The 25786-nt window shown below is 57.3% G+C and overlaps 1 protein-coding gene across 1 annotated transcript in view; it reads right to left on the reverse strand.

Annotated features, from left to right (window-relative positions):
* The window catches only part of COL16A1 (collagen type XVI alpha 1 chain), a 47821-nt gene that overhangs the window by 1907 nt on the left and 20128 nt on the right, over positions 1-25786 (reverse strand). The window contains exons 39-69 of the mRNA XM_079153109.1: positions 23815-23868; positions 23705-23731; positions 22963-23022; positions 22729-22776; positions 22536-22589; positions 19597-19650; positions 19341-19373; positions 16991-17107; positions 16864-16905; positions 16694-16780; positions 15988-16032; positions 15099-15143; positions 13403-13456; positions 12833-12886; positions 12308-12361; positions 10819-10863; positions 10662-10715; positions 10475-10510; positions 10106-10168; positions 8332-8403; positions 8119-8172; positions 7455-7499; positions 7218-7262; positions 6869-6922; positions 6496-6549; positions 4498-4548; positions 4074-4163; positions 2620-2655; positions 1675-1719; positions 655-843; positions 255-321 (exon numbers count right to left, since the gene is read on the reverse strand). Coding sequence (XP_079009235.1) covers positions 255-321; positions 655-843; positions 1675-1719; positions 2620-2655; positions 4074-4163; positions 4498-4548; positions 6496-6549; positions 6869-6922; positions 7218-7262; positions 7455-7499; positions 8119-8172; positions 8332-8403; positions 10106-10168; positions 10475-10510; positions 10662-10715; positions 10819-10863; positions 12308-12361; positions 12833-12886; positions 13403-13456; positions 15099-15143; positions 15988-16032; positions 16694-16780; positions 16864-16905; positions 16991-17107; positions 19341-19373; positions 19597-19650; positions 22536-22589; positions 22729-22776; positions 22963-23022; positions 23705-23731; positions 23815-23868 — 1828 coding nt within the window. The remainder of the gene's footprint in view (positions 1-254; positions 322-654; positions 844-1674; positions 1720-2619; positions 2656-4073; positions 4164-4497; positions 4549-6495; positions 6550-6868; positions 6923-7217; positions 7263-7454; positions 7500-8118; positions 8173-8331; positions 8404-10105; positions 10169-10474; positions 10511-10661; positions 10716-10818; positions 10864-12307; positions 12362-12832; positions 12887-13402; positions 13457-15098; positions 15144-15987; positions 16033-16693; positions 16781-16863; positions 16906-16990; positions 17108-19340; positions 19374-19596; positions 19651-22535; positions 22590-22728; positions 22777-22962; positions 23023-23704; positions 23732-23814; positions 23869-25786) is intronic.

A 25786-nucleotide genomic window follows, 5' to 3' on the forward strand; every position in this document is an offset into this window, starting at 1 on the left:
TTTTCTCGTTGGCCACCTTGATCAAGTGCGGACTGGGAGGGCAGGAGGGCATGTTTTTATCTTTGAACAGAGCAGGTGACAAGGAAGGTCTGATGGATAATTGAACATATGCTTGTCACCCGCTGGCCTATAAGTGTGTGGGGGACAGGCGGGGAGGACATTGAAGCTTTAAGGAAAAGGAGGCCAGGGCTGGGTGGAGAAGTAGCTGGGAAGGGCAAGTGGCACCCACTGCCACCCAGCCAGCTGCCACTTACCATCAAACATTTTAATGATCTCCTGTCTGATGAACCTCTTGATTTCATCATAATTCACCATGTCTCCCTGAGGGAAGAGAAGAAAACCTGCCTCAATTTTACACTCTCCCCTAGGAGCAGCCTTTATGGAAATAAAGGAGGGTAAAGGTCCGGGATCCTCCTACAGATTTTAAATCCAAAGTCCTGCCTGCCCTGAGATGACACAAAGCACTCTGTGCTGAGCATAGTTGGCTGGGGAGAGGGCCTGTAACCCCCACCCTCCCCATGCAGTTAAGATCCACCTTTACAGGAGGCATGCTTTTTCCTGAAGAAAGTCAGCAAGAGCTTCTAAAATGGCCCATGCTCCATCCCACATGCCTGCTCTGTGGGACAGTGCCCATGGCTGCCAGCCTCTCCTTACCATGGAGCCAGGTACACCAGGCAATCCAGGGCTTCCTGCAGGACCTGGAGACCCAGGGTGGCCTCTCTCTCCTGCAGGACCTGGTGGCCCAACAGGCCCCATAGAGCCACTCTTGCCAGGTCCGCCAGGCATGCCAGATCTTCCCTTCTCTCCTGCCTGGCCCTTCTGGCCTGCAGGTCCTGGATCACCCTACGAGAGGAAGTCACAGCACAGTCCAGCGTCACCAAGCACCATTAAGACTGTGTCACTATGTCCCAGCACTCTACCTCCTCTTCTCCATGTTCCCACCATGTCTCCAGTATCTCCCCCTGGATTGTGGCCTCAGTGCCACAGGTCACTCTGCCTCACTGTCACGAAAGCAGTCCTTCTAGAAGTCAGTCCTCATGGTGTTACTCCCTGCTCAGACGTCCTGATGGCTCCCAACTGCCATCAGCATAAAGGCCCCACTTCCCTGCCAGGCATTCAGGGTCATTCATGACATGGTCCTGGTCACACCTTCCTCAGTCTCACCTCCCTGCCCTCCAGGTCCAGCCAGCCCTCACTGGTTGTAATTCCCTGGTTCTACCATATATCTAAGTCCTTCCTGTCTAGACATGCTCCCTCATCTTTACCCAGGGCACTCCACCTCCCTGGCTGAAATACTCCTGCCCTTTACACAGTCTCTCTCAGCCCCGAATCCCACAGTGCTGTGTCCGATCTTCTATAAAACTTGCCCTACTCTAGCATCAGTGTGGCTGGACTACAGGTAGCATCATTGTTCAGGGACCTCTTTTTATTCCAGGCCAGGAAAGGGGTCCTGGAATGTGGGTGAGGGCAATGCTGTGGATCGAACAGAGATTTCCATCCCCAGCCACAGCTAAGAACTCTGGAATGGCCCCGAGTGAGGCATGCTCAGAGGTACGGCTGTTCCAAGTTGTGCCCACCAGCCTTCCCATGTCCCTTCTGTAGCTAACATGTAGCTGAGAGCTGGGTGAGTTGACACGTGAGCAATTCCTCACAACCCAGCCAGTGCCCACTCACCTTTGGACCAGGGGGTCCATAGAGTCCCTGTTTTCCAGGGGGTCCCTAGAAGAAACCAAAAGTCAGGGGTCAAGTCTATTCAGCATCTCTGAGACCTCTGGGGAGGTCGGTGCAGTGAAAAGATCATCTTCATTGGCTCAGGCCCCAGGCTGTATCTAGCAGGCTCTGTGTAAGACGAGATGATGGCCTCTCTGCCAACAGAGGGGCTGACAGCTGGAAGGGAGAATGATGTCCCCTGGGGCATGGCCTTTTTGATCCTGTTAGCTGGGTCCCTCATCACAGATGAAAAGAAATAAAGAGAAATCAGAATGAGAGGACCAGTCTGAATCAGCGGAGGGCCTTGTCTGATCAGGCGCCCAGGGAACGTTGTTATCATTCTGTCTCTTTTTGACCAGCTACAGGGTTAAAAAAAAAATGTATAAAACAAGACTCACTGCCATCCTTGTCCTTGTCCCCTAGTCTCTAGTTCCTCTCACCCTGAGCAACAAGAATTCCCAGTTTCCTGAATCCACAGGGGACTGTTTCAGGACCCCCCCCCCCCCCATGGGCACCAAATCTGTGGAAACTCAAGTCTCTTGTATACGATAGTGTAGTATTTGCACCAAACCTATGCACATCCTCCTGTGTAGTTAAAATCATCTCTAGATTACTTATAATACTAAGACAATGTAAATGCTGTGTGAACAGTTGGGATACCGTAATGTTCAGGGGATAATGACAAGGGGAAAATCTATATATGTGCAGTCCATTTTTTTTTTTTTCTGAATATTTCAATCTGCAGTGAGTTGAATCCACAGATGTGGAACTTGCAGGTGTGGAATCTGCTAGAGACGGTTTGCACACGCATGCAGTGTTTACTGAATGAATAAGGAGGGACCAGGGCAAGCTGAGAACTAAGAAAACCAAGCAGCATTCCCAAGGGTAAAGGAGCCAGCTTAACAGTACCTCTTTTCCGGCTGCACCGTCCGTACCAGGTTCACCCTGGGAAATAGAGAGCAATGGAGCTGTGATGAGCTGTGACCCAGTTTGGCCCCACACACCTCACCTTGCCCACCAGGCACACCCGGCCCCCACCCTCTGACACCCCACACGCCGCCAGCCTGGTCTGGGAGCCCACACTGATGGCTTCCAGCTGCCTCCTTGACTGAATTCTGCATGGGAAGAACAGACTGTGCCACTTCGCTTGGGATCCCAGCACCTTGCACACTCCCTGGCTCTGAGTGCGTGTTAAATGTCTGCTGTAGGAACACTTGAACTGGGAGCCTCTGTCCTCAGTGAGATTTGCCAGGATGCGCCTGAGCCAGCTTCCTCCCCACGAAAGGAGAGGCTGCCCACACCCTGCCTATCCGCCTGCTTGGAGGGCCTCTGGAGAGGAAGAATCTGTGATAGCCCAGCAAGTAGCAGAGTCACCCAGGGGGTCTGGGGGCTCCTAAGGGAAGGACCTGCCCAGGCTCCTTGGCAGGAATCAGAATGAGCAGCCGTGGCCACCTAGGTTCTCCTGTCACTTGGAATGATGGACCCCCTCTATACCAACTGGGGTCATCCACCCCATCCCAAGCCACCAGTCCCAGAGTCACTGCTACTGTGCCCTAGAGCATAGCCCACATGGTGGAAAGGACCTTGGTGGGGCCTAGGAGACCTGGGCCCCTGTCTCATCTCTCTTGGGAGGCTTTTCATCCCAGAGACTAGCAATCAGTTCCACCTGATGTGGCTCACCTGTCTGAATATTGTGAAAGAGGTAGTTTTGCACACTGGTTAAGGACTCAAGTTCTGGAATCAAGCACGTTAGGGATCAAGTCACAGCTCTTCCACTGACTCTGAGCAACCTGCTTAGCCTGGCTGAGCCTTGGCTTCCTCATCCGTAACACAGGGCCAACCAGATCTACTAAGTGGGACTGCAGATTAAGACAAAATGTGCATCGAGCACCGAGCTCACCATTCAGCACATGGTCAGTGACCAATATAGCATCACTCAGTGCTAAACATGAGCTAGAGCATGTTGTGGTTTCTGAGGAGCTCAGAAAGTTACAGTAATAGCACTGCACTTCTGGTTCCTGACATTTTCAAAGACTTTCCGTGGTTACTGGCAAGCATCCCTGGGGTGGGTGGGGGCAGGGGCAGAACAGGGACTGAGTCTCCTCTGATCCCTCACTGAAGGATCTGGATGAGGTTGGTGGTACATCAACAGAGGCAGTGACCTGTGTGCTCCTGGCCCAGCGTTGGCTGGCAGAGTTTGTCATTCCCAGTGTGCAGTTACCTCAGGCATGGGCTCCATGCTGCAATCCTGCTATGCTAACGCTTCCCCTCCCCTGGAGACCCCAGGTGTGCAGAGCTGAGCCCAACTGGCAACGCCAGCTGACCCTTTCCTCTGGACTATGCTATACAATAAGGGGTCTTACCGGAGGACCAGGGTGTCCAGGTGGGCCAGGCTGACCTGGGAGGCCCACCAGGCCCCTTTCTCCAGTGGCTCCCCGGTCTCCTTTCAAGCCCTAGAGAACAGGAAGAAGAATGGTGGGTAGGGGTAGAAGTGAACCCCACCAAGCCAGAGGCAGACACCCTGTCATGTACCAGGGACCATGTCCCCACTTCCCAGGCCCCACATGAGGAGGTGGTGCTGCCTGAATTTGCAGCAGGGCCCTGGGATGGCCTCCAGCCTGGGATGTCCTCATCCCATCCCAGAGAGGGGAGCTTCAGGGTAGGTAAGGCTGGTGGCAGAAGCAGGGATGGAGACAAACTGTTTTCCATTGCTCTGGATGCCTCCAGAAGGAACCCACAGCAGAGCAGGGCAGCAGGGAGGAAGGGACAACGGGAAGTGTCACTCACCACTGCAGAGATCCCAGCTGGACCTGGCTGGCCTGGAGGCCCTGGAGGCCCCTAAAGAGAGATGAGTCAGTGGGACGGAAAGAGGCTCTAATGATGAGGGCAGAGGGCTGAGAGCAGGAGCAGGCCCTGAACCGCACCAGTTCCAGGCCCTTCCTGAAACCCTTCCTTCCCTCCTGGCCTAGCACTTGAACTTCTGACAGACGATCTGTACCCAGAGCTAGGCCTGGGGTTCCTGAGCACACAAGAGCTGAGCACACAGCTAATGCCCACTGAGTGGCACACCTGGGAGCCATAGCCAGAGGACAAGGGCAAAGGCCTGAGAGAACGAACTCCTGGCCAGGAGTTTTCTGAGACCCCTGCCTCCCTAAGGTCAGGCCCACTTCCTGCTATTCTAAGGAGGAGGGAAGACCAGGAGCTGTGGGTCTGTTAGCAGGGGGCGAAGGGTGGGGGCTCAACCTCAACCCAACATGCACACAGAGCAGCTCAGTAGCCAGGACGCAAGCCCAGTCTCCTAGTACTCTCTAACCCCCAGGAATGCTTCCTTCTGCTGGGCTGTCCCATCTCTGATGGCCCACATCCTTGTCTCTGAGGCACAGCTCAAATGTCACCCCCCAGAGAAGACTGGCACCTTCTCTGAATCCCACGGCACTCTGTTCTCTCTCAGATCACCTTCCTCCACACTCCCAGATGGAAAGTTCCAGAAGCCATGGCCTCTATTCCACTCATCTAAGACTCCTGGTATAGAAATGTCCAGCACTGGAATTGTCATGCAGTAAGGGATCTGGGCTGCACATACAGGGGCAGGAAAAGGAGCCCTGTACCTCCCACCGCTGTCCCCAGTCCCCTGAGTCTCCACTGGGGCCACAATACAGAGTCCTTTCATCTGTAATGTGAGGAAGAACTGGTCCAGATCTAAGGTCCCCAGTGGAGGGCTTCTGGACCCTTTCAGGTACATTAAAATATCGATGGGGACTTGAGAGTTCGTTTTTTTCAGTCATGAACTATTTTTAACGTTTCCAAAGCCTCCTGGAAATTATGCATCCAGCACAATAGGACTGCAATAAACGCCAGTGTATTCGCTTTCTCTGGAGCCCTATCAGCTTGGTGCCATCACACTGATCAAAGGCACCAATTGGCAGCCGTCTGGGCTACTGATGAGTAAAGTGGATGGGAAATTCATTATTGCTTCATGAACGTCCTCTCCAAGTCTCCCCATCTCAGTAAACACACCACCTACTTACCTCACCCAGGCCAAACATAGGAATTGTCCTTAATTGCTCTTTCTACCACTCCACCCAGCTCCTGCCCCAGACCTGCACCTCCAAGCACATCCTAGATCCCATCCTGAGACCCCTCTCCACTACAGCCACCCTTCCACCACTTCTTTCCCACGCTCCTGACTGCACCTCCGGGGGCCTCCGGTATCACATGACATCCTCTCAAAGCTCAGCTCTGACCCCACTCGCCCCCATGCAGACCTCCTCAGGGTTCCTCGGACACATCAAGCTTCTTGCCGCTTTGGCCCTGTGCATCCACAGACCCCTCTGCCTTGGGCTCTTCCCCAGGACTGCTCGTAGCTGACTCCTCCTTTGATTCAGGGCTCAGTTTGAATGTCACTCCTCCAAAGCCGGCTCCCGGCCCTCTCTGTAACATCACCTCTCTGCCTGATGCTTTTGCACTAGCCTGGTGCCTGCCTGAAAGCACCATGAGCTCAGGGGAGCCGTCTGCCTTGCTCACTGCTGTCACCCCAATGCTTGGAACAGTGCCTGGCAGGGAGCAGGTGCTTGATAATTATTTGTTGACTAACTGAATGCCCTTTGTGATAAGTGAGCGTGGATGTGCCCAGAAACCAGGAGGTGGAGAGCTTGGGAACCACTGAGTCGGGTGAGCCTGAAGCCCCCCCATAGCTCCGTATGTTTAGGGATGCTCCCTTTCAGGCCATCGGTGGCTTACCCACCAAATACTCTTAGAGGCAGAGACGAAAACAGTTTAACTCACAATGTGGCCAGGAGGGCCAGGTCGTCCCTGGGGTCCCATGGCACCAGGTTCACCCTGCAGGAGCCAGAGAAAAAAGATGGTACAGACACGGATTTCCTGGCACACCTGTGGCTACTAGGTGGGAGAGGGGTGAGCAGGGCAGGTGGGAATGCCAGTGGCCGGAGGAGCATGCTTTCCTTTTAGGTGAGTGGCCCAGCCATTTCCTGGGAGGGGGCCAGTTACGACCCTTGAGAGGGAGAAGGGGAGATCTATGCAGTGTTGGGTGAAACTGCCCCAGAAGGCCAAGGGAGAAGGCAGCCGCGTTGGGCTGGAAGCAGCTGCATCCAGATTGAGAGCCCGCGTGGATCAGCTGTGAGCGCAGGGCCCACCTTACCTCTGCGCCAGGCCGGCCACTGCTACCAGGGGGGCCTGGTTGGCCACAGTCACCCTAGAAGAGAGAGGGGTAGCCAGAGCTTGGGAACCCCACCCCAAATGAACCCCAAATCAAAGGCACCCTGCCACCTCCCCTAGCTCCAGCTAGAGGCCCTCTGGTACCCTCAGACCAGAAGGTGGCAAAGCCCTGACACAGCCTGCTAGGCCGGATGGCCCCAGGAGGCTCAGAAGCTGGGGTCACATCTCTGCCAGGGATTCCATGGCACCTCCACCCAGGCAGGGCTGCCGCGCTGGCCTGGAGCAGGCCTGAAGAGAGCAGAGAAGACTTGCTCTCCAGAAGTCACCCTTACCTTGGGTCCTGGGAGGCCAGGGTGTCCAGTTTTCCCCTTGAAACCCTGGAAGAAAAAGCAGAGAGCTATTGCGTCCCTCACCTCAGCCAGGGGCTTTGCCCGGAGCCTCCTCCCTCGGGTTAAACAAGTGGAACCAATCCAGCCATAACGTGGTGCAGAGGATCCGGAAGATGGGAGCTGCCCAACCACCCAGGCTGAGGCCGCAGCTGCTCAGCTCCTTCCTGCGGTTCAACTTACCGGGGGTCCCATGAGTCCAGGGGGGCCAGCGGGACCAGGGTCTCCCTAGGGAAAGAGACCAGAGCATTGAGGCGGGGGTTTTGCCTAGCTTGTAGCCAACTCATTCACCATTGCCGTCCCTTCCCCGGCCACCCCAGGATGGTGGCAGTGTCATGTGGGGCAGAGAAGGAATCTGAGCCTCACTCAGCCTCTCACTGGCTGTGGACCCTGAGTGAATCCCAGACCTCTCTAGGCCTTAGTTTTTCTTCTGTCGGGTTTAGAAGGGGGGCGATCATGCTGCTCTGTCCTTTGCCATGGTCCTATCCTCTTCAGTCGCCCCAGTAAAACTCCACCCAAGCAGACGGGGCTTGCTCAAGGCCTTCCACGTCCGCGCGGGGATGCTCTCTGAAAGCCAGCCTAGTTTCTTTAGTTGTCTGAGTTTCTGGGTATAAATGTCACTGTCCTGCCTTTGGCCAGTCCCAGCTTGTCTTGCCTGGTTAAGGCCACTAGGAGAACCGAGAAACCAGGGGCTCAGGTGCCACAAGGGAGGGTGTAACAGGAGAGACCCAGGGAGAGTGGACATCCCCTGACGAAGGGGAGGGCCACTACAGCTCCCTTCACCAGGGAGCTTTGGCTCTTTAATAAGGAGAGGAAGGGGTGCCTGCCCACCCGGCTGCCATCTCACCCTCAAGCCAGGCTTGCCATCCTTCCCGTCTAGACCGTCCAGGCCGGCGGGGCCCTAGAGACAGGAAAGAGGCAATTCTGCAGGCTGTGTCAGCACCCTAGGGAGGGGGATGGGACCCAGACCAGACTCTCTCTGCCCTCACCCCACTCCCACCCGCTACCACACGCACGCATGCGTCCATGCCTCCCCTCCAGGCTGAGGACACACACTTACCTGAATCCCAGGGGGTCCTGGTGGCCCAGGGGAACCAGGCAAGCCTGCCGGGCCGCGAACCCCTTCACTGCCCTGGAAAGCAGCACCCCGACAGTCAGCAGGGCCTGGCGCCATTGATGGATACTAGGCCCAGGGTTCAGGGACCTCATTCTGTTTTGACCTAACTGATATATTCCACACCCAGGAGAAAGATGAAGATTTGGAAGTGGTCACACACCTACTGACCAGGGTCTCAGCCTGTGTGACAGCAGGGCAGGAGAGGAGCCAGGGGGAGTCACAGCCTGATTGAAGGGTCCTGAACGCCACGCTAAACCTCATCAAATAGACAAGTGCCTTTCAGACCGTACTTCTCAGAGCCCTGGGGTGGGGAGGCCCTGGGGTGAGGGACCTGGAAGCTGGGGAATGAAGTGGGGACCCAGAGGGTGGGACCCAGGCCCCTGTCCTTGTTGTAGCCACAGAAGCTTCGATCTTATCTGTCTTATGGGCCGAGGTTCAAGATGAGCTTCTGTGTGGAAAAAGGCTCAGAGACTACAAAATAACGTCTCAGAACTCACTAGAGGCACTGGGGAGCCATTGATGGTTCCGAGCAGGGAAGTGATGGGAACAGATGTGTGAACTGGAATGTTTACAGAGGAAAGAGGGTGGCGAGAGGCTTAGAGGGAAGGGCTGCTGCCTTCCCCAGTGGGGAGACGGGGGCTGTCTTGGGGTAGTTGGGGTGGCTGTCGGGGTTGCCCAGCAGAAGAGGGAAAAGCTGGGGGGGGGGGGGGCGCATTGCAATGCCACCAGCCACCAGAAGGGGTCAGCACAGCCCAAGTCAATGGCAGACCCCACTGGGAGTTGAGATGGAGATCCACAAGCCAGAGTTTGGGATTCTCTGCGGTGATCAGCCTGGGCAGGGGCTGCCACCTGGGTCCTCCACAGAGAAGGGAGATGAAGGGAGCTGGCCACCTCCACTCCCCCAACCTTGACTGACGGTCACTGGTTCGGGGAGGCGGGAGGGGCTCAGGGCCTCTCCTGAGCCAGGAGAGTCTCAGTGCTGTTGCTAACGTCCTATGTGCCCTGGGCTGCCCCTCGCTGTTGGGCAAGTGAGAGGTGGATTTTGTGGTTTCAAAGGAAAGAGGTTCCTGAAGCCACAGGTCTCCCGCCCTCCCTCTGGGCCCAGCCCCCACCCAAGCTCAGCAGTCAATCTTGGGGCCTCTTACAGCACCTGCCCAGCACATCACATCATGGGAGCCCAGAGGGTGGGTGACACAGGGATGTCAACCCCAACCACAGCAAAAAGCTCATCGGGCCAAACCAAGAGGCAGCCAGTGTGAGGGTCCCCAGGTCCCCAGGCTGCTGCCCCATCCCACACTGATCAACAGACCACAGGCTACTTCTGCCCTCTCCGGGCCCCTGGGGACAACCTTAGCACTGCTTCCGGAGGGAGGCCCACGCCTCCTCCAGGCTGGTGTCCTCCCTCGGGGCTTTCTGATCTCAGATGTGCTTCCCCCTCCGAGGAAAAGCAGCTCTACCACACCCCTCTGCCTCCTCCCACTTCCACCAGCCTTTCCCCTCTCGCAGCAGATGGGAGCCAGGGTTGCTCAGAGGCCAGGGGGTATGCTGGGCCCAGGGGCATCCAAGGACCATTGGCCTGCACAGCCTCTGTCCTGTCCAGCAATCGCCAGCTCTGATGCCATGACTTTGTTTCCGGGGCCTGATGTGCAGGGTGGGATGGGGGCATGGAGGTTACAGGGCTCAGATCCATGACTGGCCACCCTGGGGTCCTGCTTACCTTCTCTGCTTGGGGGCCAGGTGGGCCAGGTGCTCCAACTTTGCCTGGGAATCCAGGGGGACCCTGTGTTAACAAAGAAGCAGGCAGGGGTGGAAGTGGGGATGCAGGGGGTAGCACCCCTTCCTTCTTCCTCCTTTTCATGCACATCTTAGTGTTGTTAAGGGGTGGATTTTCACTTCCTAGAAACACCATCCAGCACACTTTACTGCCTGGCCCTCTGGGCCCACCCAGGAGGCCCCATCTCCAGGTCTTGCTTCCTGGAACCAGGCCTGGCCACCCAGGCTGTTCCTCCCTGCCTCTTCCCTCCCCTCCCCGGCCCTGCCCCTCCTGAGACCACGTCAGACAGAGCAGTTCTGTGTCTTCACTCACCGGAGGGCCGGGAAAGCCTGGCTGGCCTTGAAATCCCTAGAAGAAGCAAGGGACAGTCTGCTGTGTCACTCCTCTCTGCCTGGCTGCCCAGGTGGAAAGAGTGACAGGGTGAGGCAGCCTCAAGCCCAGGAGGCTCTGGGAGGACGGTCAGCTTCCCTGCGCCTGCCAGGACCCAGTCCTCACTCACCTGGTCGCCCTTTTCACCTGAGTTCCCTTGGGGTCCTCGCTCTCCTCGGGGACCCTGTCACCACAGAGAAAAATGAAGTTGGGGTCCTGTCCTCAGACCCCAGGGTAGGCCAGGCAGGGTCCCGTGTCCACATCTCCCGGCCCTCTCCCTCACTCACAGCTGGGCCTGCGGGGCCTGGGAGGCCTTCTGTCCCTGGAGGGCCCTGGAAACAGGAAGAAGCAAATCACTCTGGGGCCATGAGGATGGGCTGGGGGCTGGGCTGGGGGCTGGACTGGGCATGTGGCGCGAGGCTGACGGAGCAGCAGGACTCCTCCGCCTGGTCTCTTCAGGCTCCCCTCTTGGGTGACCTGGGGTACCCGACTCTTAACTAGTCCTGCCACTCCTGGCTCCCCCCGATCCGGTCAGCAAATGGCTACCACCTTCTCTTCCGCCAGCACTGCTCTGATTAAGTCACTCTCTTGCTCAAAAACCTTCCACGGCTCCCCTCTGCCAACCGATTGAGGTGCACAATTTCCACCAATGCTGGGTTTCGAGGCATCCTGCAATCCTGCGCCACCACCCTCTCCCGCCCGCTTCTGTCCCCCCTTCTTCCACCCCGCACGGTCACGTCGCTGTTCCCAAGCTCTATCCACTCATACCTGGACCTCGGTACTGCTACCCCTCTGCCTGGAATGACCACCAATCCCCACTCCTTCTAGCTCTCCTGAAACCCTGTGGAATCAGTAGATGGCTCCAGGCTGTTCCTACAGTGCCCCACCCATGGCCTCTCCCCCTGGGATTCCCCAGCACAGACAAGCATGTGACTCCCCCCTCCCTCCAGTCGGATCCCTGTCAGCTCAAATGCCCCTGCTCTGTGAGGACTCCCTGGCCCGTCCCTGTCTCCGCACACCCTGCACACTCTTCCAGCCCCTCCCTGCTCTGTGGGCTCAGAGGGTCTCATCTCTGGTTGCTTTCCTGTCTGTACATGGCGGTTGCCTGCTTGCTCACCACCTAGCCTCAGAAGAGAGCCTGGCACCCAGCAGGCCCACAAGACATTTGTTATTGAATAAAAGTGTGACTGAGTGTGTTGAATCCTCTGAGGTCTCACTGAAATTTGTGAGGGGGAGAGGTAAGACCCCAGTCCCCGTGGGGCTGATCCCAGATCTGAGCTCTGTCACCAGATGGACTTGGGACCCAGCCCAGGCTCCGCCACTAACTCACTAACTGGCTGCAGGACCCTGGGTGAGTCATGACGTTTGTGAGCCTGTCCTCATGTGATAGCAGCCCCCTGGCTCCTGTGCTCAGCGTGGGGCCTCTGTGAAAGGTGGCTGTGCTGGGGACAGAGACTCGGGCCCTGGCGCTCTCTCAGGCTGGCCCTGGCCAGCTTGCCTTGGCAGGAGCAGGGGGGAGGGAGGAATTCTCTGCCAGCTGACTCGGTCCTCCCGCAGCCTGGCTGCTTGAAACCTGCTGGGATTCTCCTCACAGCCTCCGCCTCCGCAGCCACCAGCCGGCGCTGAGACGCAGCTGGAGCCATTTGGGGGCAGGGGCAGCAGGGGTCATGGGCTCCTCCTCACAGGCTGCTAGGAAAATCTCCAGCCGAGGTGGTGGCCTGGCGGAGCTGGCTCCTTTGAAGCCCTTCCTCCGCCCCCGCGGGGGCCGCTACTCACCGACTCGCCCTTCTCTCCGGCAGGCCCCGCGTAGCCGCGCTCCCCCTTGATGCCCTGACGGTCGCAGAGAAAGAGCAGAATTAGCACTAATATGAGGGGTGGAGACTGCGGCAGGCACCCAGACTGGCACTTGGAGGTCAAGGGCGTCAAGGGAGATGGCAGGGGAGGGGAGGTGCGGGCCTCCCACCTGCCACTGTGGCCCTGGGTGGGAACAGGAGCACACCGCAGGCTCCTAAGAGGCGGTGGCACCTCCCAGCTGTCTCCCCAGCTCTCCCAACCCCCGGAGGAGGACCTCAGTTCTTGCTGAGTCTGGGACTCACAGAGACTGGCCCCAAGGCAGAGTGGCGGGGACAGGCCATGCTTCCAAGGGGCTGCAGTCGGGCGTGCAAGGGACCACACCACTGGCCTGGTAGAGGCCACGGCTGAAATGCTCCAAAAGCAGGAGCCTGCTACGGGAAGCCAGGGGGTCCTGCTCTGATTACCAGCCCGGCCTCCCGCGCCCTCAGAGATAGGGCCCTTACTCACTGGCAGTCCCGGGGGGCCTATGGCTCCTGGGTAGCCAGGTTGTCCTGGAGGACCCTGCAAAAAAAAAGACAGACGCAATGAACAAGTTGCCCCCAATTTCTCTTGAGCAAAAAGGTGGCCTAAGCCGGAACATCTGGAGCCTCCGCCCAGCAGGTGATACCCAACCCAGGACAGTTCCCACCTCAGCCTTTCCCCCAAGCCCCAGGTTCTTTTGGACATAACCATCACCACAGACCTGGCCATGACAAGCCCAGGCTGACCAGAACCTGGGAACTGAGCCAGAGAAGGCCCAGAATGGGACAGGGAGTGCCAGGGTGTGGGGGCAGGGACATGCTGAAAGCTGCAGGCCAAGGGACGGAGAAGAGCCCCAGGGATGTGGAGAGGGCAGGACAGAGCTGTGCGCCTCACAGGGGTCAAGGCACATGGAGATCAGATCTCAAGGGGTGCCAAGACCCCACGCTGAAGGGCTCAGGGCTTCTATCACCCAGCTTCCGCTCAGCGGCCATTGCTCAGGACCCAACCTATCTTCCAGGGCTCCTTGTCCTCCCAGCTCCTGCCGCCTCTTCTTACCGGTTCACCTTTGTCTCCTGTCAAGCCCCTGAGGCCTCGCTCTCCTTGAAGGCCCTTGGAGAGAAAGTTCATGAGAAACTGCAGAGGAGGGCAGTCCCCGCCCAGGCCCTGCCAACCCCTGCCCAGCAAAGGTGGAGGTCGCTCTGGCTTGCGGTGCCCCAGGCAAGGTGATCGCAGAGTCTATGCTCCAGAAGGTTGGCTCTCAAATCCCTACATGTGGGTGCCTTTCAGGAGCATGCCCCCAAGACAGCTGGCTCTAGAGAAATGCCCCTCAAGTGTGTGATTCCCAGATGGCACCTCTCACGTCAGTGTCACCTGTGTGTCCTACCATGGTAGCTAGCTGGGGCATACCTTTAAAAGGGTGACAAATCAGATACAACCTCCTTCTGAGGGGTACCTGTCAGCAGAGGTGCACCCAGAACAATGCTCCCCACAAAGCCTACCAGACACTTACCTGTCTGCGTCCCCACCCAAGCCCCAAATCACCTCCTTTTAGGGACATAGGGGAGAGGCACAGAGGGCTCCCTCCAGAGTGATCCCTGTCACTCAGCAACGTGGAAGGGATGTCACTTTCCATCCAAGGCAGCGCCCCACCCCTCACTCCTCACCCTGGCCTTCGTAGACTGGCCACGCCCTCAAGAGCACCTTTGCTCTCCCTTCTCCCTCGACCCCTCCAGCAACGGCGCCCAAACTTTTCCACAACACAAGACAGATGGCTAGACAGACAGATGGCCCCTTCACCCAAGCAAGCAGAAACAGACAAGGCCCGGCCAGAGATGAGGACGTGAGGACAGATGGAACTGCAACAAGGGGGGGCCCTGCTCCCGAGCCTCCATCACCAGGCCGGGGAGGAGAGGAACACGACTCTGACAAACAGGAGGTTAGCTTCCGTGACCCGGGAGGGAGCAACAGTGAGGATGGGGGTGACTTAAACACACCTGTGACGATGACGAAGGCAGAGCAATTAACGACACCTGGCAGAAGGAGCGGGCCAGGGTGCCGGGCAAGAGGGGCAGAGCCCCACGACACCCAGAAACCCAACGGTTGGTATCACATGCCCGGCCTTCAAGCAAACTGGGGCTGGAGCCAAGGAAGAGGAGGAGAGGAAGCTGAGGGTTTCCTCCCGCAGGAGGGAAGTGCAGGCAGGGCTGCCTTCGAATCCCTGGGGGGCCTCTGGACAGCCCTGCCAAGCAGCAGGGCAGCCAACCTGTGCCAGCCTGCAATGTGAAGCCCTAAAGCTTTGGCATCTCTGCCGGGCTCAGAGCCAGGTGCCTGGCAGGGCCCCAAGAACTACTTTCAGCAAATCTTCAGTGCACGCGGCAGGTGGCGAGAGGCGGGAGGCAGGAGCGAGGAGGGCAGGATGAAGGGCTCCTGGAGGCACCGGCTTCACGTAAGAAGCTAGGAGAGCTCAGAGGACGCAGCGTGGCAGGAGGGGAGGGAAGGAAAATAGGAGGAAGGGAAAGTGAGAAGATGGGAGAAGAAAAGCAGGAGGAGGAGGGAGAGTGGGAAGAAGGCAGAGACTGGGAGGACGTCCAACTGCCCGGACCTCAGGGAACCTGTGTCGTTAGCTACCGTGCCTGCATGGGACAAATGAGACAACGAACACAGAGGTGAGGGCGCGACGGGCGGGGACACAAGCGAAAGCCACAGAGACCTGGCTGGCGGGGAGGGGGGCGGAGCAGCACTAGGTTCTTACAGGCAATCCGGGGGAGCCAACAGCACCAGGAAAACCTGGGGGGCCCTGGTGGGAGAAACAGCAGGTCACATCTCACAAGCATGGCCACCCTGGACCTGGGGGGCCAAGGGGAGAGGAGATCTTGGGGTGCTTTCAAGGCGGCTGAAGAAGAGACTCATCGACCTCCGTAGCCCAAAAGACAATTGCTCCTCTGCGTGGCCCAGGAAGAATGGCCCCTTCATTGGCAGAGACGCAGAACACACCCCAGAGTCCAAAAATCCTTCCCCAGTCTTCCAGAGTCTGCTGAACGCCCCGCTGAGTGGAAGCCCATTCCTGTGGGTCTCGCCCAGACTGCCTGCCACCTGCCCGTGCCCGCCCTCCAGTAGGTAGCTCCAGGCCCTAAGGCAGCTCCCCCCGCCGGCCATTTTTCTCCAAAGAACACGGTGCCAGTCCTTCCACCTGTCTCATCGTTTCTCCTTTCCTGCCTCATCAACACCACGCAGGACTCGGGTGGACGCCCCAGGGCTGCGCTTTATAGACTTGTCCTAGAGATGGCCCCACAAGCAACCCAGGGCCCCTCCATCTCAGCCCCCGGCCCTGCAGAGACTGGTATCACAGGGCAGAGAGATCTGGCCAGAAGGACACCGGCCTCCCTGGCTGCAGAGGTGAAGATGTGCCCGAGGACCTGCCCTAAGCAGGGCACAGGCAGTGGGACAGAGCTGGGCAGTTCCAGGGGACTTGACAGTGAAGAGCACGGTCCCCAGAGCTGCTCTCAGGAGGGAAAGGCAAGGGCAGTGGGTGTCGCCTGTTACCCTGCTGGGCTTCTTGGGGATAAGGTGACAGATTGACATCTGCGTGCTATGACCCCTTGGAGAGCTTCTCAAACAGGCCAGGCACCACAGATACTTACGACTGGGCCTGGAGGACCTGGGGAGCCCCTCATGCCAGGCGGACCCTATAAAGGAAGCCAAGGGAAACAGATGAAGAGGGTGGGGCCTTAAAGAGCCCCAGGTCACAGCAGCCTCCCTCCTAGCTTGCCACAGCTGGAGGCAACAGAGGGCTGATGTCAAAACAGGACCATTTAGCTGATATAAAATGGGCTTTCATCTGGTTCATTCAGTCACCCAACAAACATTTATTGAGCAGCTATTATGTACCGGGCACTAGTCCCGGAGCTGAGAGCACAACTATAAACACAACATAAAAATCCCTGCCTCATAGCACTTATATGCTAGAGCGAGGGGGCCTGTAACAAATAGAACAGGGGTGGCACATAGTTGGTGCTCAGTCGATATCTCTAGAATGTTCCTGAATGAAGTAAATACAAGGCATGGTGGAGGACGGTGACGGATGGTCCAGGCAAGGTGCCAGGGGTTCTGCCGTTGTGTGGGGCGTCCATTTTAGAGAGGGCGGTTGAGGACCGTCTACTGAGGGGATATGGACCTGATGGCTGAAGACGTGTGGGAATGGGCCCCAAGAGGCACAGGAAGCAGCCAGGAGCCAGGGTGCTGGGGAGCAGGGAATCACTCAGGCTGCCTGAGGCCCTGAAGGGACATCTCCAGGGAGATGGGATCTCCGACCTCCCGCCTGGACGAGGGCCCGGTTCCTGGGCTTACCTCTTCTCCTCTCTGGCCTGGCAGTCCTGGAGGACCAGGCAGGCCAGGGCTCCCCTCACAGCCAGGATCTCCCTCGCTGTTGTCCCCCTGCAGATGGGGCGGAGGCGGTGAGTGAGCAACCAGGCCATCTCCTCATGGGGCCAGAAGGAAGAAGAGAAGAGCCCACTCACCCGAGCCTCCTCGGCCCTTGGGCGCTCGCGCTCTGAGAAGCACTGCAGAGGACAAGAGGGGCTCTGTCAGCTAAGGCAGCCTGGGAAACCCCCTGCACGGCACGGGGCTGTCCCAGCCCAGCCCTACCCGAGCGCAGGCGTCCAGGCCTGGCACGCCAGGGATGCCCTGGTCTCCTTTCTCTCCTTTCTCCAGAAGGGATGCTGGGTGGGCTGCCTGGCCCTGGACACAGTTCCCGCAGATGCTCTGATGAGAAAATGGGAGGTTGGTGGGGCCTGGGTCAGAGCTCAGAACCCGGGCCGGGGCACCCTGCCCAGCAGCTCTCTGCCCACACGCCTCCCTCCCCAGCCACATCCCAGCCGCAGCTCTGCTTCATCCTCAGGGGACCCAATCCCAACAATTGGCTTTGAGCTTCCTCAGGAAGAAGCTCTGGTGGCCAAGCCCCAGCACTTTGCAGACAGGCGTGTGGGAGGAGGCGCAGGTCCCCGCAGAGGGACCATCTGTCCCGGCTGTTCGTGCAACCTGCACCCACCGTGAGGACAAGCCACGAGGATCTAGGCTGAAAAGACTGGCTCCAAAGTCAGTTCCTCTGCCTGAGGGAGCCAGGGAAACGGCTGCCGGAGGAGCAGAGCCCTGGACAGACCCTCTGGGGAGGGCCTGCCCGCCACAGCCAGAGACCAACTGTCAGAGGCACCCAGGAGGACGAGCCTCCTGCTACCCTGGGGGTCGCCACCTGCTTTGAGTCGCAGACCTCTTTGGTCCTCTCTTCCAGAAACTAAAACCCACCTGTAAAACCGGCCTGCAGTTTCAAAGGACTTGGGGCCCTGGGGTCTCTCTCTGGCCTGGCATGGTGCCAGGGACCCCAGGCAGGAGCCCCAGTGTCACCTTCACTGTTCACTGCCACACCCAAGGATAATGCCGCTATTCACTCGGCATTGCAGGGCCAGCCATCCTAACGGGGCTTGGCACGTTATCACAGGCAACCCCAGGGCGCAGCGAGGCGGGTGACCTTATGGGCATCATGGAGGTAAGGGAGCCTCTTCTGAGAAAGAGGGGATGAGCTTTATCTAGGTAAGCGGGAGCCTGGATTGGCCTGTCCGACTGCAGCCGAGGCTGTGCTTCCTCTGGGGTGTGGATGCAGCAGTGGCCGGGGCTCCTGGAGCCACCCGGGCTGCCACCTGACCCCTTCTATGGGCTACACTCAGATCCTGTTGGGGGCCCTCTGTTGAGCACTTGATTATGAGCCAGCAAGCGAGATGCTATAAGAAGCAACATCAAATCCTGGGTTTGACATGATTTCTGCTCAGGAGCAGTGATTAACAGAACCCAGCGTTGACAGAGCCTAGGAAAGGGACTGGGGCTGCGGCTCAGGGGTAGAGCACGCCTGCCTAGTATGTGCAAGGCTCTGCAAAAAGAAAAGAGAAGAAGCAGCAGCCTAGAGAGACGAGTGGGGGCCTTGCTGGCACCAATTACTATGATCCAACTCATGGCGGCTGCCAGGACAGCCAACCTCCTCTTCCAGTCGCTTCTGGAAACCTTTGAATTAGAGCAGGGATGGACCTGCCCTCCATCGCCGGGACACCGGCTGTTAGAGGCTCCTCAGAGGCTCCCCAGGTTGCTGGGCCTCAACAGGCTTCCTGAGGCACCCACATCCTCCACCCTGACCAAGGCCTACCCGGGAATGGAATGTCCAGGACACTGACTAGACAGCCAGTGCCAGGAGAGGGTGGCCAGGGTGGGGGTAAGGGGAGACTGGAGGCCAAGGCCCAGGCAGGTCTGCCAAGGCTGCTGGGCTGGAGGAGGAAGTCCAGGTACCAGAGGCGACCTTCAGCAATGATGTGCTCTCTAGAGGGGACTGAGCAAGGGAGGGCTGGCGGAGCCTCAGTTCTCAGGTCACTCCTGTGGGCATGGGACGCCAGACCAGGCCACAGCCATCTGCTGGGTCTTACAGCTATTCACAGGCCCTGACACGTACTGACTCTCCTCCCAAGCCCCAGGTCCCCTTTCTTACTGCTAGAGTTGCTTCTCAAATCCCTCTCCTCCCTGGACCACCTAGTCCGGCCCACGCAGGGTCTTCGGAGAACCTGACCTTCATAGCCTCCTGCCACTGCATTGTGCCTCCTGCTGGAAGCTGCCAGGCCCTGCCCTGGTACGACCTGAACGCTATAGAAACTCACTGCCAGCTGCTGCAAGCAGCCTTCAGGGTTGGATTCTGCCACCAGCATCCACCATGTGGGAACCTTCACAGGATTCCTTTGAGCACTCATTCAACAAATGTTGCCTGGGGGTCTGTTACAAGCCAGGCACCAGCCAGGCCCTCTAAAGACAGATGCTTAGAATGCATCCCCTTTCCCTACGAACAGGGAACCAGCAAACTCAATCTGTGCGCGCCGTGAGGTGCACACGGCAGAGGGCTGACTATGAGAATTCCCGTGGGAGACAACCCTGCCAGCTCCTGCCACCCCCTGTGCCCTCTTACCTTAAGGAGGTGCTGCTCGATGGGTAAGGAGCCCTGCAAGAGACAGATGTGTGGGTTCTGGCAGGTGAAAGGAAGGGGAGGGAGACCTTTGGGAGCAGGTGCGGCCTCAGGAGGCATCGGTCCACCTGGGCCTCTCCCAGCCTTGGAAGGGGGAGGAAAGAGGGACCATCATAGCTGCTAAAGGGATGGGCATGGCCAGCTGAGGCCTGGAAAGGTGATGGAGGGCGACGGACAGTGAGTCCTGGCTGGTACCCACCAGTTCTGCAGTGAGCCCGGGCTGTCCTGGCAAGCCGTTGTTCCCAGGCACTCCCTGTGCAAGAGACAGATGCGAGTGAGCAGACCCCTCTCTGGCCCTGCCCTGCTCTCCCTCTCTTCAGCCCTTTCCCTCATCCTGCAGAACTGAGAGCCCGGGCCAGCACAAGGCTGTTGTCTATTCTTAGCTCGAAAGTTTCCAGGTGGCTTGGAGAAGGAGCCAAGGAGCGCAGAGGAGTGGCCACAGCCTCACTGGAAGTACCTTCCCTACACGGCAGGGGACGGTCAGATATTGGTCAGCGGGTCTTCCCTAGAGTAACCACTGTTTTTTTCTTCACTAACTTTCCTGTATTTTCTCGTTTAACTGCAGCTGTCTTGGTGAACTTGGTGCTTAATCTCATCTTAAAAACAAAGATCTCAGAGAAGGTAAATAATGTGTAAAAGATCACAACTCAAGCAGGCCGTGGAACTGAGAATCAGTGACGACCACCAGTTCCCAAACCTCTTTCCCACTATTTCCACATCATCCCTCAAAAGACATCTCCAGATGCCAATCAGTCCCGGCTAGGCCACACCGGCTACACGTATAGCTATGGCAGGTCACGTGGAGGGGCAAGCTGCAGTTTCCTTGTCTGCAAGACAGTGATTGTTTATAGCTGCAAGGGGCTTAGTACACAGCTGGGGATGCGTTGGGACACTCTTGTTCACAGTGCCAGGCAGCCGCTCAGCTGCCCTTGCAGATTCGCCACACACATTTGCATATTAAATATGCTACAGGGGCGGGGAGTACGCTCCATTTTGAACCCCAGTGCCCAACGTGGAGGAGTGTGCATTAAATATGTGTTGAGTGAACGCGCCGCTGCTCAGCCTGCTCCTCCCTGTGCAGGATTTCCTTGGCCCACTCTGAGATCTGGCCTCCCTTCAAGTCCCAGCTTCCAGCAACGGAACCCCTCACCTCCTCCTCCTCCTCCTCCTCCGCACCCTCCCGCCCCAGGGCAGGCACTACCAGGCCTGGGTCAGACCTGCAGCCAGCCTCCACCCAGCCCGCTCCAGCCCCAGAGCCACCAGCATTTAGAACCGTGCCCGGCACAGGGACTTGAATGTGATGACGACGGTGGTGATTCACCCCTGCTCCATTCTTCGGGGCTGGCGTGTTAGTCTGAGCCTGAGACTTTGTGATTCTTTTCCTGTCCTCCCAGAACTCAATGTCCCTGGGTTGTTCTACTGTAGAAAAGTGCAGCCCAAGTTTAAGTCTGGACTCGACTACCTACTAGCTAGACTCTCTTGGGCACATGTCCTAACCTCTGTGCCTCAGTTTCCCCATCTATGAAATGGATCCGGATGAGATGCAGTAAATAGGCACCAGGGCTCTGCAGCCTTGGGCAGGTGAGGGTTGTGCATCTCTGAGCCTCTCTCTGAACCCGAAGGGAGGAGCTGCTCGGCCCTCCTGTACTCTGCCTGGTGCAGCACAGGTGCTTGTCAGCACAGCCTGGCCATGGTCTCTGTCACAGGCGCCACATGAGGACCAGACTCAGCAGTCAGGCTGTCCCACCCCGGCATGGCTTGGCAGGATCCGCACCACGTCAGCTCTCACTTGCTACTGGGTCACCTCGAAATTATTCCCAGCCTCCCCAAGCAAACTGCAAGCCCCCTGCAGACAAATCACTACTTCCTGGCACTGCACAGAAAGTCTGGACGCTTTCAGCAAATGTGGGGCTGCCAGGCACATGGTGTGGCTCTCGTTCCTGGTATGCACTGTCCCGAGAGGCTGGGAACAGAACGTGCTCTGCATGGGGAAGCCCCAGGCCAGGTTGCCCATTCCTGGGCGTGTGACCTTGGACACCACACTTTACTCTCAGAGCTCTGCTTGCCCAGCTGGGATAACACCACCTTCCTCTTGGGTTTGATGTGGGGCTCAAATGAATGAAAGAATGGATGTAAAACAATAAAAGCAGCCATCATGACAGTAATGGCAGCTGACGCCTCCTGAATATTTATTATGTGCCAGCAACAGTCTATACTTCACCTGGGGTCACTTTTTTAATACCCACAAAAATTCCTCTAAGATCGGTGCTGTAATTATCCCCAGATGAAGGAACTGAGACAGAGAGAGGTTAAGTAACTTGCCCAGCATTACACAGCTAGCATGGCAGAGCTGGGATTCCAATACAGGATGCCTAGCTCCGAAATGCAAACTCTACTAAAATGGCACACATTCCTCAACTCCCCACTCCCTATCTCTGGCTTCCTTGTTGTTCCTCAAACACATCAGGCACCTTCCCACCTCTGGGCCTTTGCCCTGACTGCCTTCCCTGCCAGGAGCCATTTCCCTGACGGGTTCATTCTGCATTTGCTAAGTATTTATTCAAATGTCCCTGACTTTTCACAAACGTCTTTCCTGCCCTCCTGCTTCCTATCCCCACCCTGCTTTATTTTTCTCCTGGGCACATACCACTTGCTACAAAATACTACATTCCATTTCTTTATCTTGCTTATTGCCTGTCTCCTCTAGTAGGATGCAAGTTCCGAGAGGGCAGACGTTTTTATTTTTGTCTGATGCTGTATCTTAGCACCTAACACAGTGCCTGGAAAATAGCAGACATGCAAAATGTGTGTTTCACGGATGAATGAATGGCGAACCCTGCTCCAAAATGGCGAGCTCTGTACCAGGGTAAGGGACTTGGATTTGACCCAGATTCTGGGTTCCGGGAGGCGACCAAGGCCTGAGCTTAGTACCCACTGGTGAGGTCCCTGGGTGTGTGCACAGCCTGGCCTGAGCATCTATGGGTCCTCCATGTCCCGCTGGTAGGAACACGTGACCAGTGAGACAAGACAGGCAAATGTGGCGAGTGCAGGGGATCAGCATCCTCAGGTCCAGCATGGAGCGGTCACCAAGTGTGCACAAGCCTGACCCTGAGTCCCTCATTCTCCTCTCCCTCTTACCTGCAGCCCGGGCATTCCTGGGGGGCCTGGAGGTCCAGGGACACCTGGGGGACCCTGAGGGAGAGACGATAGAATCAGAGCCAGAAGAGAGAGCTCCGCCCCATGGCTGGGGGCAGCAGTGTCCAGTCCAGGTGGGCAAGCCGCGGGGCGCTGGCGGACAAGAGGAGAGACAGAGGAGACAAGCGACACACACCTGCGGGCCCGGCTGCCAGGAGCTGCCCATCCAAAGTCCCGGAGCACCCTGGGTGGGAGTGGGAGTCGCAAAAGAAGGGGAGAGGTTACAGGCAACGTCTACACCAAGCGCAGGGCTGCGGGGGCGGCGGCTGGCTGGGGCGCAAAGCCCTGCGGGGCCCTCGCACACTGGGCACCAGGCGAGGCTGGAAGCCAGGCCTCTCCCCCAGCGGGAAAGGCTTGCAGCACCACTTACCGGCATCCCAGAGAAGATGGGGTCTCCTCGAGGGGGGCAAGTGCACTCCCCTGGCTCGCCCTGGAAAGACAAGAGCTTGGTGAGAGGCGGTGCCCACATCTGCGAGTCAGCCTAGGCTCTGGAGATAGAGAGCCAGGGCTTAAATCCAGAATCTGCCCTCAGTGGACCTCAGTGTCCACCCGTGGGCCTCAGTCTCCTCATCTGTGAAATGGGGATAATGATTTGGCCTGCAGAGGCTCTCATGAGGACGGAGCAGATTAATGTGTACAGCAGCTTTGCCGCATGACAAGCATGCACAAGGGACGGACAGCCGCCACCGCCACTGTTGTCATCTGGTTGCATCACTGCCTGCAGCTGCACAGCTGTCCTACCGCAGCTTCGCCTGCTGCAGCCCGGCTCCTCCAGGGCCTTCTGCCTGGACCCTCACCTCCCTGCCTTCTCCCCTCTAGTTCTTCCCAATTCACTTCCTGCCCCATCCTCTGACTCGGACTCCATTTGCAAATGCAGCTAGTTCTTAAGAGGGCCTTGGAGTTCTCCAGCCTCCTGCGATCCTGGTTAAGTCCTGGGAAAACATGTGAAGTAGGGAGTACCTGGGGCCCCTGGACAGCAGGGAGTCCGGGCTGTCTCCTCGGCTCCTGTCCTCCGGTCTGGGGCCGCCACCATATGCACAGATTCCCCTGGGTGTGGGGCTCGAGGGGCTGCTAATTCCCCCAGAGCAGTGGCCACAGTCCTTGGGACTTACCTTCTCTCCTCGAGATCCCTTTTCGCCCTGCAGAGAAGGAGCAGGACAGTGAGGAAATGGGTGCAGAGGCAGGACCGGCTGTTTCCTGCCGCCCACGCCACCGCGCTCACCGGCATCCCTCTGGCTCCCGGAAGTCCAGTCTGTCCTTGCTGCCCATCACGGCCCTGGAGGGAGAGAGCCCAGAGTGAGTGGGTGGGGTTGGACAGCAGCCAGCCATCTAGCCGGCCTCAGAGAAGGGCAGTGGGGACAAACAGAAGCAGCCAGCCTTGCTGGCCACCATATTCTGGAGGAGACTGAGGCCATGAGCAAAGAAGAAGGCCATGAGCCTGGAAGAAGGCTGGCTGGGTCCACTCCACCCGTGAGAAGTCGAGGCTGGGAGAAACTCCACAACAGCACCCAGGCTGTGGGGCGAGTCCCTGCTCCCCTTTCTCACTTGAGTGCCCGATACAAAGCTCCCTGTCACGAAAGCCACCTCAGCTGACTGAGCTGGGAGAAAAGGATTTCAGCCCCTCTTCTTATCACCGAGGAATTGGAGACTCTGAGACGTTGTCACTTGCCTAAGGTCACACAGCTAGTGAGTATGGGGTGGGACTGGGAAGCCTCCTGTGGGATTCAGGGGGAGAAGAGGCTGAGAATGCTCCAGAAGGGATAGTGGCTTGAGAATAGGTCTGCTCGGGCCCAGAGTCCAGTCAGGATGCGCAGGAGGCGTCCACAGCGGCCTTCTGGGGGACCCTCCACAGTCACACCCGGGGCACAAAGCTCCCTCAGGACCAGGACCCATCTCTGCCTTCACCCTGCAGCTCCCTGGGACTGGGAGGAGCCCTGCCGCCCCGCTCTGTGGAGCACTATAGACTGGCCATGTGGACCTGGGCAGGTCCCTGCCCGCTCTGGGCTTCGGCCCCTCAGGAGGAATCCATCAGTGATTCCCAAACTGGAACAAGAATTTCTCTAGGGATCCACAAAGATAGAAAAGGATGCGGTTCACTGGGCTATTTTCAACATCACCAAAAGCTCAAGAAAAATTATACATTTGCCCACGACCCAGCATGGCACAAGCTGGCTGAAAGGTAGCATTTCTTTGATTTAGGCTAAAATTATATCATCTTGTAAAGTTCTAGTGGGTTCACATGGAGTAGAAGCTGACTATTAGACAGGTCTTTGATGACTAAAATGAGAAAATGCACTTATTATTACTTAATCTATGCAATTTGTTCAGTGGAAATGTCTTTGTAACACTGGGATTGTTTCTTGGGCAGTGCAGAATGGATCCAACCATTCTACCCGGCAATACCGGTATAGATGGTCTCTAATGGCTCCAGGGTTGGAAGTATAGGGCAGGTTTCAAGTTTTTGAATTTGCCCCTTGGTCTCTGGCCTTCAGTTTCCTTATCTAGGGAACCGGGACAATAACAGTTGCCCTCAAGGGCTGTTTTGAGAAGGAAGTGAGTCTGTGTCCAGAGCTTAGCACAGGGCCTTAGCATGGCTGCTGCTCAAAACACAGCGGTGGGCATGTTCTCTCCTCTGCAGAAACTAAAAAAGTCGATCTCAAAGTTGAAGAGAGTAAGCTGGGCATGGCAGTGCACGCCTGTAATCCCAGTGGCTTGGGAGGCTGAGGCAGGAGGATCTTGAGTTCAAAGCCAGCCTCAGCAAAAGCAAGGTGCTGAGCAACTCAGTGAGACCCTGTCGCTAAATAAAATACAAAATAGGGCTGGGGATGTGGCTCAGTGGTTGAGCATTCCTGAACTCAATCCCTGGTACTCCCCCACCCTGCCGCCAAAACAAAAGTTGAAGAGAGTAGAAAGGTGATTTCTAGAGGTCAAGGGGGAAGGACAGAGGGAGGCTGGTACTAAAACTCAGGCAGACAGGAGGAACCATTTCTAGTGCTCTGCAGCACAGTAGTGGCTACAGTTCACCATGACCTATTAAGTATTTGAGAAGAAGCAGAAGAGCTGAAGGCTCCAAACACAAAGAAATGAAGAGGAGACGGAAATGCCAAGGGCCCTGACCTGAACGTTACAGGCTGTGTGTGTGGACTCAAATGATCATGCAGCACCCCACAAATATGTGCAACCATTACATGTGA

Source organism: Sciurus vulgaris (genome assembly GCF_902686455.1).
Source record: "Sciurus vulgaris genome assembly, chromosome: 1".
NCBI lineage: Eukaryota > Metazoa > Chordata > Mammalia > Rodentia > Sciuridae > Sciurus > Sciurus vulgaris.